General features: G+C 36.9%; 1 protein-coding gene across 1 annotated transcript in view; it reads right to left on the reverse strand.

Moving 5' to 3' along the window:
- Dnah3 (dynein, axonemal, heavy chain 3) overlaps positions 1–14,645 on the reverse strand; it is a 152,531-nt gene that overhangs the window by 48,823 nt on the left and 89,063 nt on the right. Inside the window, exon 43 of the mRNA XM_013504828.1 lies at positions 8,628–8,873. Coding sequence (XP_013360282.1) covers positions 8,628–8,873 — 246 coding nt within the window. The remainder of the gene's footprint in view (positions 1–8,627; positions 8,874–14,645) is intronic.

A 14,645-nucleotide genomic window follows, 5' to 3' on the forward strand; every position in this document is an offset into this window, starting at 1 on the left:
AAAAAAAAAAAAAAGAGATATAGCATTTTCTGGACAAATCAATCCCTGGTTGACAAACAAGGATCCCTGTCAGATGATTGAACTTAGTCTCAAGAAAAATCCCCTGAAGTACTGCTTATTTCTTTATATTCCCCAGCATGGCTCCTTCAAAATTTGAGTGATTTATTTACCCCATGGCTCCAAGATCATGAAAAACTTAGGAAACAATGTTCCATGAAGTTAGAGAATGCTTGTTTGTACTTTCCCATTTAGAATTTCAATCCTCGGCCTTGTGAAAGGCTACAAAAGCACTTTAAGTTTTTAAAGATGGTTATAAGTAAAGTCAAAGCCAGATTGTACAAGAGGCCATTTATTACATGATTCCACATATATGAAATACCAAGAAAAGACAAATCTGTAGAGGGTAGATGACCAGTTTGCATGCAGCTGAGGATGAGAACAGGGGTTAATTGAAAATAGTCATGAAATATCTAATGAGGTAAAAAAAGTGGTCTAAAACTGGATTATGATAATGGTTGTACAACTAGATAAACTTACTAAAAATCACCAGTTTGTATACTTAAGTGGGTGGCTTTTATGCTGTGCAAATTACATCTTGATAAAAGTCATTACATAAAACAGGAAATATATGCAGCCCCCAAAAAGCATACTTTTGGAGTCAAGTAGGTTCTGACTAGTTTCTTGATTCCTACTAAAATAGTTTTGAAGGCTCACCAGAAAAAAAGAGGAATGACATCCCTATAAACAATTCAGTTCAGGGGCCCCACTGAGAAGCAGTGGAACATTTGGAAGGAGATCTGGTGGGAGAAACTGAGGTCACTAGGGGCATTCCTATGAAGGGATTGTGAACTCCATCTCCTCATCCTCCCTTTGGCTTCCTAGCCACCATGGTGTGAGCAACTTCCTCTGCCATGTGCTCCCACAGTGATTCACTGTCTTGCCACAGCCCCAAAAGCAAGGGACCCACTATGAGCGAAACCTCCAAAATTGTGAGCCAAGATAAAGCTTTCCTCTTTTAAAATTGATCTCAGGTATTCGTTACAGCAGCAGAAATCTGACTAACATAGGACTGAATCAAGAGACTGCGTGAAGAAGGGCAGAAAAGCCCATCAGGTCTCTCTTCAGTAAATGACCTATGATGCAGAGATAAAGTTACATACAACACAGAAAAGGAGGCATCTGTTCACCGGTCTGACAGCCACTGGGAAGTCCTCTGGGAGGACCATCCTCACGCCCTCTTGTTCTCCCTTACTAGGTTACTTTTCAATAGCTGACAGGGAGCAGAGTCAGAGACCATGATGCATCAAGCTGTGACACCTCAGATCCAGTGAGGCATGGTCCTCCACAGCAGAAAGTCGCACCCGCTCATTTGAGGAATTTCCGTTTTGTCCAATGTCCGTAGATGAAACAAATAGAAAAGCTGCTTCCAACAGATGGCATTAGTGGATCACATGTGGGTACTGGATCTGGGCCATTGCACTGTTCCCTTAACTAGAGTTTACAGCATTTGGGTTCACTTTAAAGGTGTTTTATGAATGTCATTTACCTCAGTCATGTCCAAAGTAATGATAATTCTTAAAACTAGCAGGAAGAAAGAACTATGTACTTATCATAGAGATGAAAGTGTAGTTTAACTTCCCATAAATGTGTCCACGTGGGTCACGTGTAATGCATCATTTTAGTCTTATCAATTGTCTTTTCCAAAGTAAACTTTCTTTTAAGTAAGTAGTTGCTTCAAAGGAAGATAGACACAGATGCCAGTTAACAGTGCATGCTGTGAATTACGGTCTCTTTAATGCTACATCAGTAGAATAGGAGATGGAAGGAGGAAATGACATCATAGTAGACAGAAGATATTATAAGAAAGTTACCTAGAATTTAAGTGGGAGCTGTGCATATTACTGACCCCCTCATGGCAAAACAGAAGGAAAACTGTCATCACAAAATGGGTCAAAAGTAGGGTCAAATAGGGACAAAAGTGGGGGCAACTCATACACTGGCTCTGAAGACACAGTAAAAAAAGACTGCTATTGAAGGAGGAGGAAAGCATAAAACAACATACGGACCCTGTGGAAAACGATTGCCATGCAAAGGAGCACCCATGGAGAGCAGCCTGAAGAGTATATCGCTGAAACGTTAATACAGGTCTGGAAACTAGTTCCGAGAAAGTGGTACTCTCAGTAAGATGCAAAAAGCTGGGTAAAAAAAAAAATTGGGTTTGAGGATGCATGCCTTTAATCTCAGCACTCTGGAGGCTGAGGGGAGAACTGCAACTCTGAGCCCAGCCTAGGCAACTTATGAAGATCCTGTCTCAGAATGAAACATAAAAAGGATTGGAGATACAACTCAGTGTGAAAGTGCTGAAATTAATCCCCGGTACCACAAAAATAAGTAAATAAATACATAAGAAATTTTAAATTTATAAAATTCATGTAACATTTTCAATGTACTATGATTCATTCTAAGTATTTTTGCATGTATTAACTCATCCAGTTCTTCCAAAATAGCACAAATATGTTCTGTTATTATTGTATATATTTTGTAATTGTAGAAACTGAGAGGGACTAAAGAATTTGCTCAAGTTCACTCTGTTAGTTAAGTGTTGGAGTCAGACTTTTCACTCTGACAATTTGATCCCATGGTCTGTGTTTTATTTTTGCACTAAGAAAGAATGACAAGGAAATAAGAATTACAAAACCACAATTAAATCATTCAAGGCAGCAAGAGACTAATTGAAGTCGGGAGAGACTGATATTAAAATAAGAAGTCCTCCTCAAAACGGAAAAAAACTACAACAAGGAAAGAGGAGACCACAGACACAGAAACTGGAGAATAAAATTTTCCTTTGCTGACTGAAAGGATGGATCACATTTCAGTCAGAGAGACCTGCACAGTCTTTCAAAAGAGAAACAAAACCTAGATTAGAACATTAGAGGACATATGAAAAACTACTGTTATATATAAAATTCAGCCTCACCTGTAATTAAAAAAGAAATTTAGATTCTATTTTCACTATGTGAAGAGTGACAAAATGTATAAGGCAAAATGAATAGAGCTTTAAGAGGAAAGAGACAATCCAACTTTATAGTCAGACACTTTGAGCCCCTCTGTCGGTAACTGGCCATCAGAAAACAAGTGAGAACATAGTTACGCGGAACATGACCATTAATCAACAGGATCTAAATGACAATGATAGACTCCTTTCTGTTGTGGATTAAATCAAGAATGTCTGCCAAAGTTCACACGCACTCAGACAGGCCTTAAGGAAGGTAAGGAGATCATGGGGGCAACACAGTTGCCCTCCCATTAGGAGGTGGGGTCTGGCTGGAAGAGGTACGTCGCTGGGAGGGTGATCCTGAAGGGTATTTCTCCTTCTCCAGCTCTTCTCTTCTTTCTCTCTGCTTTCTGCCACCACAAGGCGAGCAGCTGTCCTCCACCCAGGACCTGTAGCACGCGGTTTTCTGCATTTGAAACTGCCAAACATGACAGAAATATCTAAAACATGAGACCAACGCACCTCTCCTTCTTTAAATTGTGGGTATGTTATGCCTCAGTGATGAGAAAGTGATTAAGACATCTTCTGGCCACAGCAGACGATGATCCTCTTCAAGCTCACATGGGAAATTCACTGAGAGGCCACATCTCGACCATGAAATACTTCCGTACATTTAAAAGAGTAGATATCATACAATGTATTCTTTCAGGCCACAATTGAATTAAACTAAAAATCAATAAGAAAAGATAGCTAGAAAATCCCCAAATACTTTGAGATTAAACAATATACTTCAAAATGACACATAGGTCAAAGACCTCGCAAAAGAAATTTAAAAATAGCATGAGCTAAATGAATGGAAATCAGAGTACAGCTTTTCAAGAGCTGTGGTTTGCAATAAGCAAAGCACAAAAGAAATTCATAGTACTGATTACATTTATTAGGGAGAAGTAGAGAACAAATTAAACCCAAAAAAGTAGGACAAAAGAGGTAATGAAAAACATAGAAATGAGTAAAGTTGACAAGAAATTAATAGAAAAAAATCAAAAACCTTAAAAGTTTCTTTTTAAAAAAAAAAAAAGGTTTAAGCAAGGCATGGTGTTGCATGTCTGTAATCACAGCATTTGGAAGGTGGAGGGAGAAGGATTGCTGTGAGTTCAAGGCCATCCTGGGGTACCTAGTGAGTTCAAGGTCAGCCTGCACTATAAAGCGTGACCTTGCCTCAGAAAGAAAAAGGTTTAATAAACCAAATGGTTTAATAAAATTTATAAACCTCTAGCCACTCTTGCCAAAAAAAATAAAGATACAAAGTATTAATATCAGAAGTGAAAAAGAGTGCAGCAAGACTGATTCCATGGACCTTATGAGGATAATAAAGGTACATTAGGAATAACTCTGTGCTCACAAATTTAATAAACTAATAGACTGATTCTTTGAGAGGCACAGTCCATCAAAATTCACAGAAGAGACATGGTTTGAATAAGGCTTCATTTATTAAATAAGTTGAATCAATAATTAATAACCTCCCAAAAGAAAAAGCATCAGGCCTACATAGGTTCACTGGTGAATTTCATAAAACATTTAAGAAAGAAACAATAGCAACACTACAATGTCTTCCAGAAAATAGATGCAGAAGAAGCATGTTGCAACTCATTTTGTGAGGTCTGTTTGTCCTAGTACCAAAACAAGACAAAAGTCATTATAAGAAAGGAAAACTATGATTGATAGTTCTCATCAATACAGATACCAAAATCCACAAGAAAACATTATCAAGCCAAATCTAATAATATATAAAAATAATTATATCCAGCCATTGTGGTGCATTCCCATAATCTCAGTACTCTGGGAGGCTGAAGCAGGAGGAGCTCAAGTTTGAGCCCACCCTGGGCAAATTAGTGATTTAGCAAGACTTTGTCTCAAAATAAAAAGCTTGGGGACACTCAAGTGCAAAGGATCTGGGCTCAAACTCCAGTGCTGTAAAAATAAATTACATGCCATAATTAAGTGGGGTTTATTCTATGTGTATAAATTTGGTGTTCAACACTTGAAAATCAATATAATCCACTTAATGAACAGGCTAAAGAAGAAAAATTACATGATCATTTTAATATATTATGACAAAGCAGTTGATAAAATTCAATACTCAATAAAAAAAATAGAGAATAGAGAAAATTTCTTCAATCTGATAAATAATACCAAAAAAAATGTACAGATGACATTATATGTAGGGTAAAGATCTAGCTGCTTTCCTCTGATACTGGGCATAAGTGAATGATGTACCCTTTCATCACTTCTGTTTAAAACCATACTGAATATCCTAGGTAATGGAGTAAGACAAGAAAAGGAAACAAAAGATTAGCCAGGAATAAATAAAAGTATATTTGGTTGTAGATTATATGGTTATCTAGAATTAACAAAAAACTTCTGGAACTTACTAGTAATTACAGCAAGGTTTACAGGATGCATGATTAATACTGTATACAAAAGTTATTGATTTCATATATACAGGCAATGAACAAGTAGAATTTGAAACATGAAACATAACACCATTTACACTGGCCCCCAAAAAGGAGGGAATCCCAAATCTAATAAAAAAGTTCAAGATCTATATGAGAAAAGCGACAAAACTCTGATCAAAGAAATTAAAGGAGCTAGGTGGGTGGTGGAGTAAGCTTGTAATCCCAGAACTCTGGCAGGCTGAAGCAAGAGGATTGCAACTTCAACCCCAGGCTGGGCAACTTTGTGAGACCTTTTCTCAAAGTAAAAATATTTTAATAGAGAGGTAAGGTCGTGACAAAACAAAAACTGCAAACAACAACAACAACAACAACAAAAAAACAGAAATCAAAGAAGGTCTAAATAAATGGAGAGATCCATGGTGTGGATAGAAAGATTTAAAATTATTAGGATGTTTCATCTTCTTGATTTACTCCATAGATTCAAGACAATCTCAGTCTAAATCCAAGCAAATAAAAATTGACAAACTGATTCTGAAATTTATGTGGAAAGGCAAAGGACTCAAGGTAACTAACAGCATAAAAGAACAAGATCGGGGGACTGACTGACATAATCCAGCTTCAAGTTTTAGTATGAATCTACAGTAATCAGCACATATTATATGGATAAAAAGCAAAGAGATCAGTGAAACAGACTACAGAGCCCAGAAATAAATCCAACCGAATACAATGAAGTGATCTTTGATAAAGGGTCAACACAATTCAATGGGGAAAAATAGTCTTTTCAGCAACTGGTCTTGGAATGATTAGATATCTATGTCCCCACCAAAAAATCTACACACAGACCTTACGTATTTCACAAAAATTAACTCAGAATAAGTACCTGAATATAAAACACAAGATTAAAAAATAACCAGAAAAGATCAATAACTTTGAGTTTGGTGATTGTTTTTTAGATACAATACTTTTTATTTTTTTTTATTTTTTATTTTTTTTGGTTTTTTGGTTTTTCTCTGGTACTGGGAACCGAACTCACGACCTTGTGCTTGCCAGGCAGGTGCTTTGCCACTGAGCTAAATCCCCAGCCCCATAGATACAATACTTTTTAGATAAAAAACTTTTAGATACGTAAGCATGGTCAGTGAAAGAAAAACATTGATAGGTTGAACTTCATTAAAATTAATAATGTCTGTTCTTTACTGCAAGACACTGTTGATGAAAAGATAAGCCACAGTATGGTCTACAAGACCTACCAAACATATGCCTAATTAAGGACTAGTACCTCACATACACAGAGAACCCTTAAACTTCAATGAAAAGAAAACAACCCAAGTAAAAAATAGACAAAGGATCTGAACGGACATCTCATGAAAGAGCATGTAGAGAAGGCAAACAAGAGCATGAGAAGACGTTTAGCATTATATTCATTAGGGAATTGCAAATTAAAACAACACGACACTAGTACACACCTGTTAGGGTGTCTAAGACCTCCAACACAGACAACATCAAACAGGGCCACAAATACAGAGCAACAGCAACTGTCAGTCTTTGCTGGTGGAAATGCAAAATGGTACAGCCACTTTGGAGGATGGTTTGGTAATTCCTTTAAAAGCTAAACATAGACTTAATATATGATCCAGCAATTGCACTCACAGGTATTTACCAAATGAGGTAATTAAAAATATGTTGACAAAAACCCTTCACATAAATATTTATAGCTGCTTTATTTATAATTGCCCAAACTGGAATAAACCAAAATGTTCTTTATTAGGTGAACAGATAAATATTATAACAACAGAGTATTATTCAGTGATTTTTAGAAAATGAACTACCAAGGTACAAAAAATATGGAAGAAACTTAACTGCATTATTAAGTGAAATAAGCCAGTCTAAAAAGGTCACATACTGGGTTTTTCCAAGCAAATAACATCCTGGTGATAGTGGAAGGATCACTGGTTGCCAGGAGCTCAGGGAGAGGTAGGGAGGATGAACTAGTGGAGCACAAGGGGCTTTGACAGTGGTGTGAGATGATTCCACAGGATATTGTGTTGGTCAGTACATAATATTATGCATTTGTTAAAGTCCACAGAGTTGTGAAACTTACTGTATACTATGGACTTTGTTATTAACTATTAATAACAATACTGTTATTAACTATCAATACCTAGGTTCATCAGTTGCAACTGTAATACCACAGTAGTGCAAGACATTAATAACGGAAAACTGACTTGTGTGAGTGAGGAGAGGATATATGACAACTCTGCATTTTTGCAGTTTTTCTATAAGTCAAAACTGCTCTAAAGCAAAAGTCTATCCATTTTTTTTAATGAATAAAGTTAACAAGATGCTATTTCACATTTCAAACTGCCCAAAATTTTGAAAACAGTGTCAGTATAGGAAGAAGGAAAATTCACCGACTAAAAGCTTTAAATTTTCATTGACCTCTTGATTTAGCAAGTCTCTTTCTAGGAAATAATCCTAAGAAAATAACCATGGGTTAAGCAAATGTTGCTCATCACAACAAATGATATAAAAAAACTAGGAGACAAAAAGAGTGCCATTTGTAAAAGTAAATCTATAGGCAATATATGCATAGGAAATTCAAAGGATGGCTAACAAAATATTAATAGTGAATGCCTTTATTATATACTCTATCTATTATTATTTTTTCTTGAAATAGAAATAAAAGTTACATACATCAGAATGGCTAGTATATTTCTAAAAATACAGAAAATAACAAGTGTCAAGAATGTGGAGAAATTGGAGTGCTTGTGCACTGTTGGTGGGAATGTACAATGGTTACAGCGGCTATGGAAGACGGTATGGCAGTTCCTCTAAAAATTAAGCACAGCTTTAGCATGTGATCCACCTCTTTCTCTTCTGTGTATATACTCCAGAAAAAGCAGGGACTCAGACACACACACTTGTGCACCCATGTTCATAGCAGCTGTATTCATAAGTCATAGGTGGAAGCAACGCAAGTTTCCACAGATGGATGAATGAATAAACAGAATATTGCATACTTCTAAACTAGAATATTACTTGGCCTTGTAGAACACACACACTGAAGACATGATGCTAAGCAAAATAAGCCAGTCACAAAAAGACAGATACGGTATGATTTCACTCATGGGATTCAGACCATTATCATAGGATATAACAAACAAATACTAGATTACCTCTTTCTGGAAATATGTTGTTTTTGGTGAGTTTGACACTTTTGGGTCTGGGGTGGTTATCGTCCATGCCCATGATCAGGTTGCGGAAAAACAAATCAAATTTCTTTCTACTGTCTGCATTGATGGTGCCAGCCACAGTCCATACCAAGGAGAAGAGGAATAGTCCTTGAAGCCAGAGGAAGATCTGCTGACTTGACAGGCCTTCAAAGGATTCACTTTCCTCACTTCCTGCATCCCTGATTTCATCTAAAAGGGAATAAAAAGGGAAGGTCAGGATGAAAAGCAGAGTGCTATGGGTATAAAAGATGTGAACTCACCAGTGTTGTCTATGAAGGACATGGGCATTTGACTGATACTGGCTCAGTGCCTATCAAGGACATGGGCATTTGACTAATGCTGGCTGAGTGCCTATCACATACCAGATCCTTTATCATATACATTTTAATTGTGTTAAAATAAATGCAGCATAAAATTTTCCATCTTTTCTATTTTTAGTGTACATTTCAATGGTATTAAGTACATTTACATGTGTAACCACACCATCATTCATATCCAGAACTCTCCATCTTGCAGAACTAAAATTCTGTACCCTTTAAACAATAATTTTCCCTTTATCTTCCACCTCTCATATAACCAGAATTCTGTTTTCTCTTTATATAAGTTTGACTACTCTAGAGACAGCACAGAAGCAGAATCATATAGTCTTCTTTCAACTGGCTTATTTCACTGATCATAATGTGTTCAAGATTCATCCATGTTGTACCATGTGTCAGAATTTTCATCCTTTTAAAGACTGAGTTATATTTTATTGTGACCACATTTTATCCATTCATCTGCTAATGGACCTTTGGTTGTTTCCACATTTTTGGATATTATAAATAAAGCTGCTGTGAGCATGGGTGTTTGGGTGTATACCCAGAAGTGAAAATCTGGGTCATAGGATAAGTCTACATTTGCTTTTTTTAGAACCCACCAAACTGTTCTCTGCAGTGAGTACACCATGTCAAATTCACACCAGTTATGCATAAGGGTTCCAGCTCTTGGGGCTGGGGATTTAGCTCAGTGGCACAGCGCTTGCCTGGCAAGCGCAAGGTCATGAGTTCGATTCCCAGTACAGGAAAACAAAGCAAAATAAAACAAACAAACCAACTCTCCACATCCTCACCAATTTTCTGGTTTTGGTTGTAGCCATCCTACCAGGTATAAGGTAGTATCAATATCATTGATTTGCATTTCTTTAATCATTACTGATGTTGATCCTTTTCATGTTCGAAAACATCGTCCAACATGAATGAAACCTTTTCATATGCTCATTGCCCATACACTATTCTTTAGAAAAATGTCTATTTAAGTCCTTTATCTACTCTTGTATTAGGTTGTTTATATTTTTTGTGTTAAATTTTAGTAGTTCTCTCTATGTTCCAGATGTTAATCCTTTATCAGATATATAATTTGCAAACAATTTCTTCTGCGTGGATTGCCTTTTTACCATGTTAATAGTGCCTACTAAATTTTTTGTTTTGTTTTGTTTTGTTTTTGTTTTTCTCCGGTACCGGGAACCGAACTCACGACCTTGCGCTTGCCAGCCAGGCGCTTTTGCCGCTGAGCTAAATCCCCAGCCCCGTGCCTACTAAATTTTAATGAAGTCCAGTTTGTCTATTTTTTCTTTTGTTGCCTGTGCCTTTCATGCCAAATCCAAGAAATCGCTGTCAAATTCAATGTCAGGAGCTTTTGCCTTATGTTTTCTTCTGAAAATTTTATAGTTTTAACATTTATGTTTAGATCTTTCACTTACTTTGAGTTAATTTTTGTCTGTGATATTAAGTACAGGTCCAGGTTCATTCTTTTGCATACAAATATCTAGTTTCCAGGCATTAATTTGTTGAAAATATTAATTTTTCCTATTAAGTGAGTCTCAGCACATACAGGGTCAAAATAATTTGGTGAGTATAGGGTCAAAACAATTTTACCATATGTGGGAGATTTTCTATTCTCTTCCACTGGTTATATGTCTGTCTTTATACCAATACCATACTGATTTGATTACTATAGCTTTGCAATAAGTTTTAAAGTCAGGAAGTGTAAGCTTTCCAGTTTTGGGGTTTTTTTTAATCAAGATTGTTCTAGCTATTCAGAGGCCCTTGAGATTCTGTATGGATTTCAGGATGGATTTTTCTGTTTCTACAACAAAGGTCATTGGGAGTTTTAGATAGGTGCTGCATTGAATTTGTTGGTGGCTTCTGAGTGGTGGCACTGACATTGCAACAAAATTGTTTTCCAATGTGTGAACATTTCACCTCGTTCCATTCATTTCTGATTTTTTCAGCACTTTTTTTGCAGTATTTTGCAGTTTTCACTGTAAAAGTCTTTCACCTTCTTAATGATGTTAATTCCTACAAATTTCATTCTCTATTATGCTATTGTAAATTGCCTGATTTTCTTAATTTGTTTTATACTGTTCATTCTCAGTGTATAGAAATGCAATTAATTTTGCATGTTAATTTTGTATCTTGCCAAATTAATTAGTTCTAACAGTTTTTTAATGTGTGGACTCTTTAGTTGTTGTTTTTCCCCCATAAGATCATATCATTTGCAAACAGACAATAATACGTCTTCTTTTACAATTTAGATGGATTTCATTTCTTTTTCTTATCTAATTTATTTCTAGTATTTTTAATGGAAGTAGTAAATGTGGGAAAATTTGCCTTGTTCTGGATCAAAAAGGAAATATTTTCAGCCTTTCCTGTTGAATGTATTTGTTGTGGGCTTTTCATTAAGTGTAATGTCTTTTCTTTTTGCCTTTTTTTTTTTTTTTTTTTTTTTTTTTTTTTTTGGAGCTGTCTCTGTCCTGAAAAGCACACTGAGGTACAAATGTAAGGTCTTTTCAGGTTTTTTTCTGAGGCTACATCTTTTCCTTGAGTGGTTTTCCAAATTCTTTTATGTATATTGTGGCTGTTTTCAAATGTCCTAGTCATTAAAAGTCTACCTCCCAAAAGTATAAACAGAGAAAAAGCAAAGGGGAAAATGGTACTGACAGCTTAAATTTCCTGGAAGTCACTTCACCCCAAGGTGGTGGGGCTTGTAACAAGAGCCAGCTGTCAGAACACAGATCCCTGATGTTTGGAGGATGAGGTCCTTATTGTCTTCCCTGGCTCCTACAGTGTATGTGCAGGCTACCCCTGGAACACATGCCATAGCATGGAAAGGCTAGAGAAGGGTAACTGCTACCATGCTAAAAGCTGAAGCTGATCAAAATTAGCTGAAATTTACTACCCAAACCCTTTCCTGGAAATCGAAAGCCTTAGAATAGACTCTAGAACTCCAAACAGTTACATCAGACAGATTCTGCCAATCCAGCTGGGTAGATGAGAAACTGATTCATGCCGCCTCCAATTCCATAATCTTCATGGAATCATCTGTCCATTTACATTGGAATTTAACTTATATTACTAATTTATGAAAGAGGAATGGTCATTCATATTTTATGCATGGATAAATTAAGGCTCAGAAAGGCCAATATGTTATACAATTTCGACATAATAAAGCTAAGATTTGAATCAAAACCTGTCTCTCTCCAAAGACACACTCTTTACCACCTTACCAGTGCTCTGCAGACTTTAATGCACACAGATCACCTGGTAATTTGTAAGACTGTAGGCTGTGATTCAGTTAGTCCGTGGTTCTTCTTTTCTAATGAGTTCCCAGATGGTGCGATTCTTCTTGTCATTGCTACTTTGAGTATCAAGTCATACAGTACACTTCCACCTTTCAGGTGAAAGAGGCCAAAGGAAATGTTATGGTTGAAACATTGTGTCAACTTGGGGAGTCTAGAGGTTTGGCTAAGTGACTCAGCAGGAAGCCAGGATACTTACTTTGTATACATCCTGAGTCTGTAGAAGAGGAGGGCAAAGATTATGTGAGAGCTACACGCCCCTTAGCTGGGGGTAGCCTGTTTACGATGTAAGGCAAGAAAAAAGCTGCTTGCCGCCATTCCTGCCGTTTGCTCTGGCTGTTTGCTGTTCAGCTGCCATTCCCCCCTTTGCTCTTGTTGGTTTGCTACCTTCTGCCTCGGAGCCAGCCAAGTATGGACTAAAACCTCCACAAACTATAAGCTAAATAAACCTTTCCTTCCTTCATTTTGGGCGTTGGGTATTTTGTCTCAGCAACGAGAGAAAAGTAACCAAGACAGGAGATAACATGAGAATTAGGTAGCTTGTCTTCCCAGTGCTCTCCTCTCCCTGTTAGCATCCTTCTCCCTATTTTCTCATCAGACAGCTTCACCTGTGCTCCATGCTGCTCGTGGTTTCTCAGGAGTCCACTGTGTTTTGTTACCTCCGGCTTCTAGCCATAGTGAGTCCCTAGAGCCTTTCCACTTCTCCTTCCGGGAGCAATACAAGTATTTGATGTTCCGCTTCCAAGACAATAAGCCCTTCTAATGCACACATCCTGGTCTCTAAATACTACTCTTCAGTATAAAGAACAAGGACTCCTTAGAGAAATGGTTGGTTACCGAGTGAACCAGGAAAAACACAAGATAGACCTGGCATATCTTGTGGTGTCAGAAAATAAGGACGTGCTTGAAAAAGGATGAGAAAAAAGATATTAAAAGGACACAGGGGGCCGGGGATATAGCTCAGCGGCACAAGTGCTTACCTGGCAAGCATGAGGTCCTGAGTTCAGTCCTTGTTACCAAAAAAAAAAAAAGAAAAGAAAGGACACAGGAGCCCATCTGAAGGGGCTCCCAATGGCTACAGCCATTTGAACAACAAAATAAGTAATTATAGCACTGTATTAGAACTCATATAATGAAATAAATGTAAGTATATACTTTGGTAAACAAATAATTTAATAAGTAAACAATTAGGGAAGAAGAGCACTTCCTCCTTCCAGAAGAATTCTGATTAGTAATACAGAAGGATTAGAAGTAGAAAATTACAATGAGGCAAACACCGTAAGGATACTACAATCAATTGATTTAAACTTGAGGAGAAGTAGGATATTTGCATGATTTACAAATATCTTCTCCAAGACATTTATTTAAGGCTGGGGATATAGCTCAGCAGCACAAGTGCCTGCCTGGCAAGTGCAAAGTCCTGAGTTTGATTCCTAGCACCAAAAAAAAAAAAAAAAAAAAAGAAAAAAGAAAAAAAAATTAAGACATTTATTTAATGAAAAGACAAAATTGTCAACATGATAAAGGAGGAATGTGGCTCTGACCAATTTAAGTGGGTCAGAACCTTCACTACTAATAAGATATAGTCATCACGACGTCCTTAGTATTCTTCCTAGAAATGCATAACCTAAATTGACTATGAGAAAACACGAGGTAGCTTAAACTGAGAAGCATTCTATAAAGGAACTGGCCACTGCTCCTCAAGGTGCAGTTACAAAAGGCAAGATTGAGAACTTGCCATAGACAGAGGCAACTATGGACTATAACAATGAAATGTGAAGCGGTGTTTTGAATTGGATACTGAAACACAAAAATGACATTTGTGGAAAAACTGGTGACATTCAAGCAAAGTATATCGTTTCTTTAATAGTATATTATCACTGTAATGTCTTTGTTCTGAAGATTGTACCTTGGTTACATAAGATGTTGAAGCTAGGTGAAGGGTGTGTGTACTCTTTTGTCAATTTTTTTGTAGGTCTAAAATTATTTTAAAATAGAGGGCTAAAAAATCCTTATCTTACGGTCCTGTGAAGACACCATGTTACTGCATTTTAACACTGACAGAATACAAAGTTAGAGCTCTGATGACAGCTCTATGAGCATTCAAACCTGGTTCCCAGCTTTTCGTACTCGTGTGCATTTGAGTATTTCTGAGAGGTTTGATAGCTACAGATGTGGGAAGGCAGGAGATGAGGTCACTCAGGGCTGCAAATAATGCATCAATTTCTCATGCTGGTTTCTTTCTTCCTAGGAGATGGAAGACAGCTTACAAATAAACTTGCAAATAGGGTATTATTTGTACAACTGGTATGCTTCTGAGGAAAATGCCTCAAGATGGAAAGTTT

This window comes from Chinchilla lanigera, unplaced genomic scaffold (assembly GCF_000276665.1).
Source record: "Chinchilla lanigera isolate Chin_1 unplaced genomic scaffold, ChiLan1.0 scaffold00092, whole genome shotgun sequence".
Taxonomy (NCBI): domain Eukaryota; kingdom Metazoa; phylum Chordata; class Mammalia; order Rodentia; family Chinchillidae; genus Chinchilla; species Chinchilla lanigera.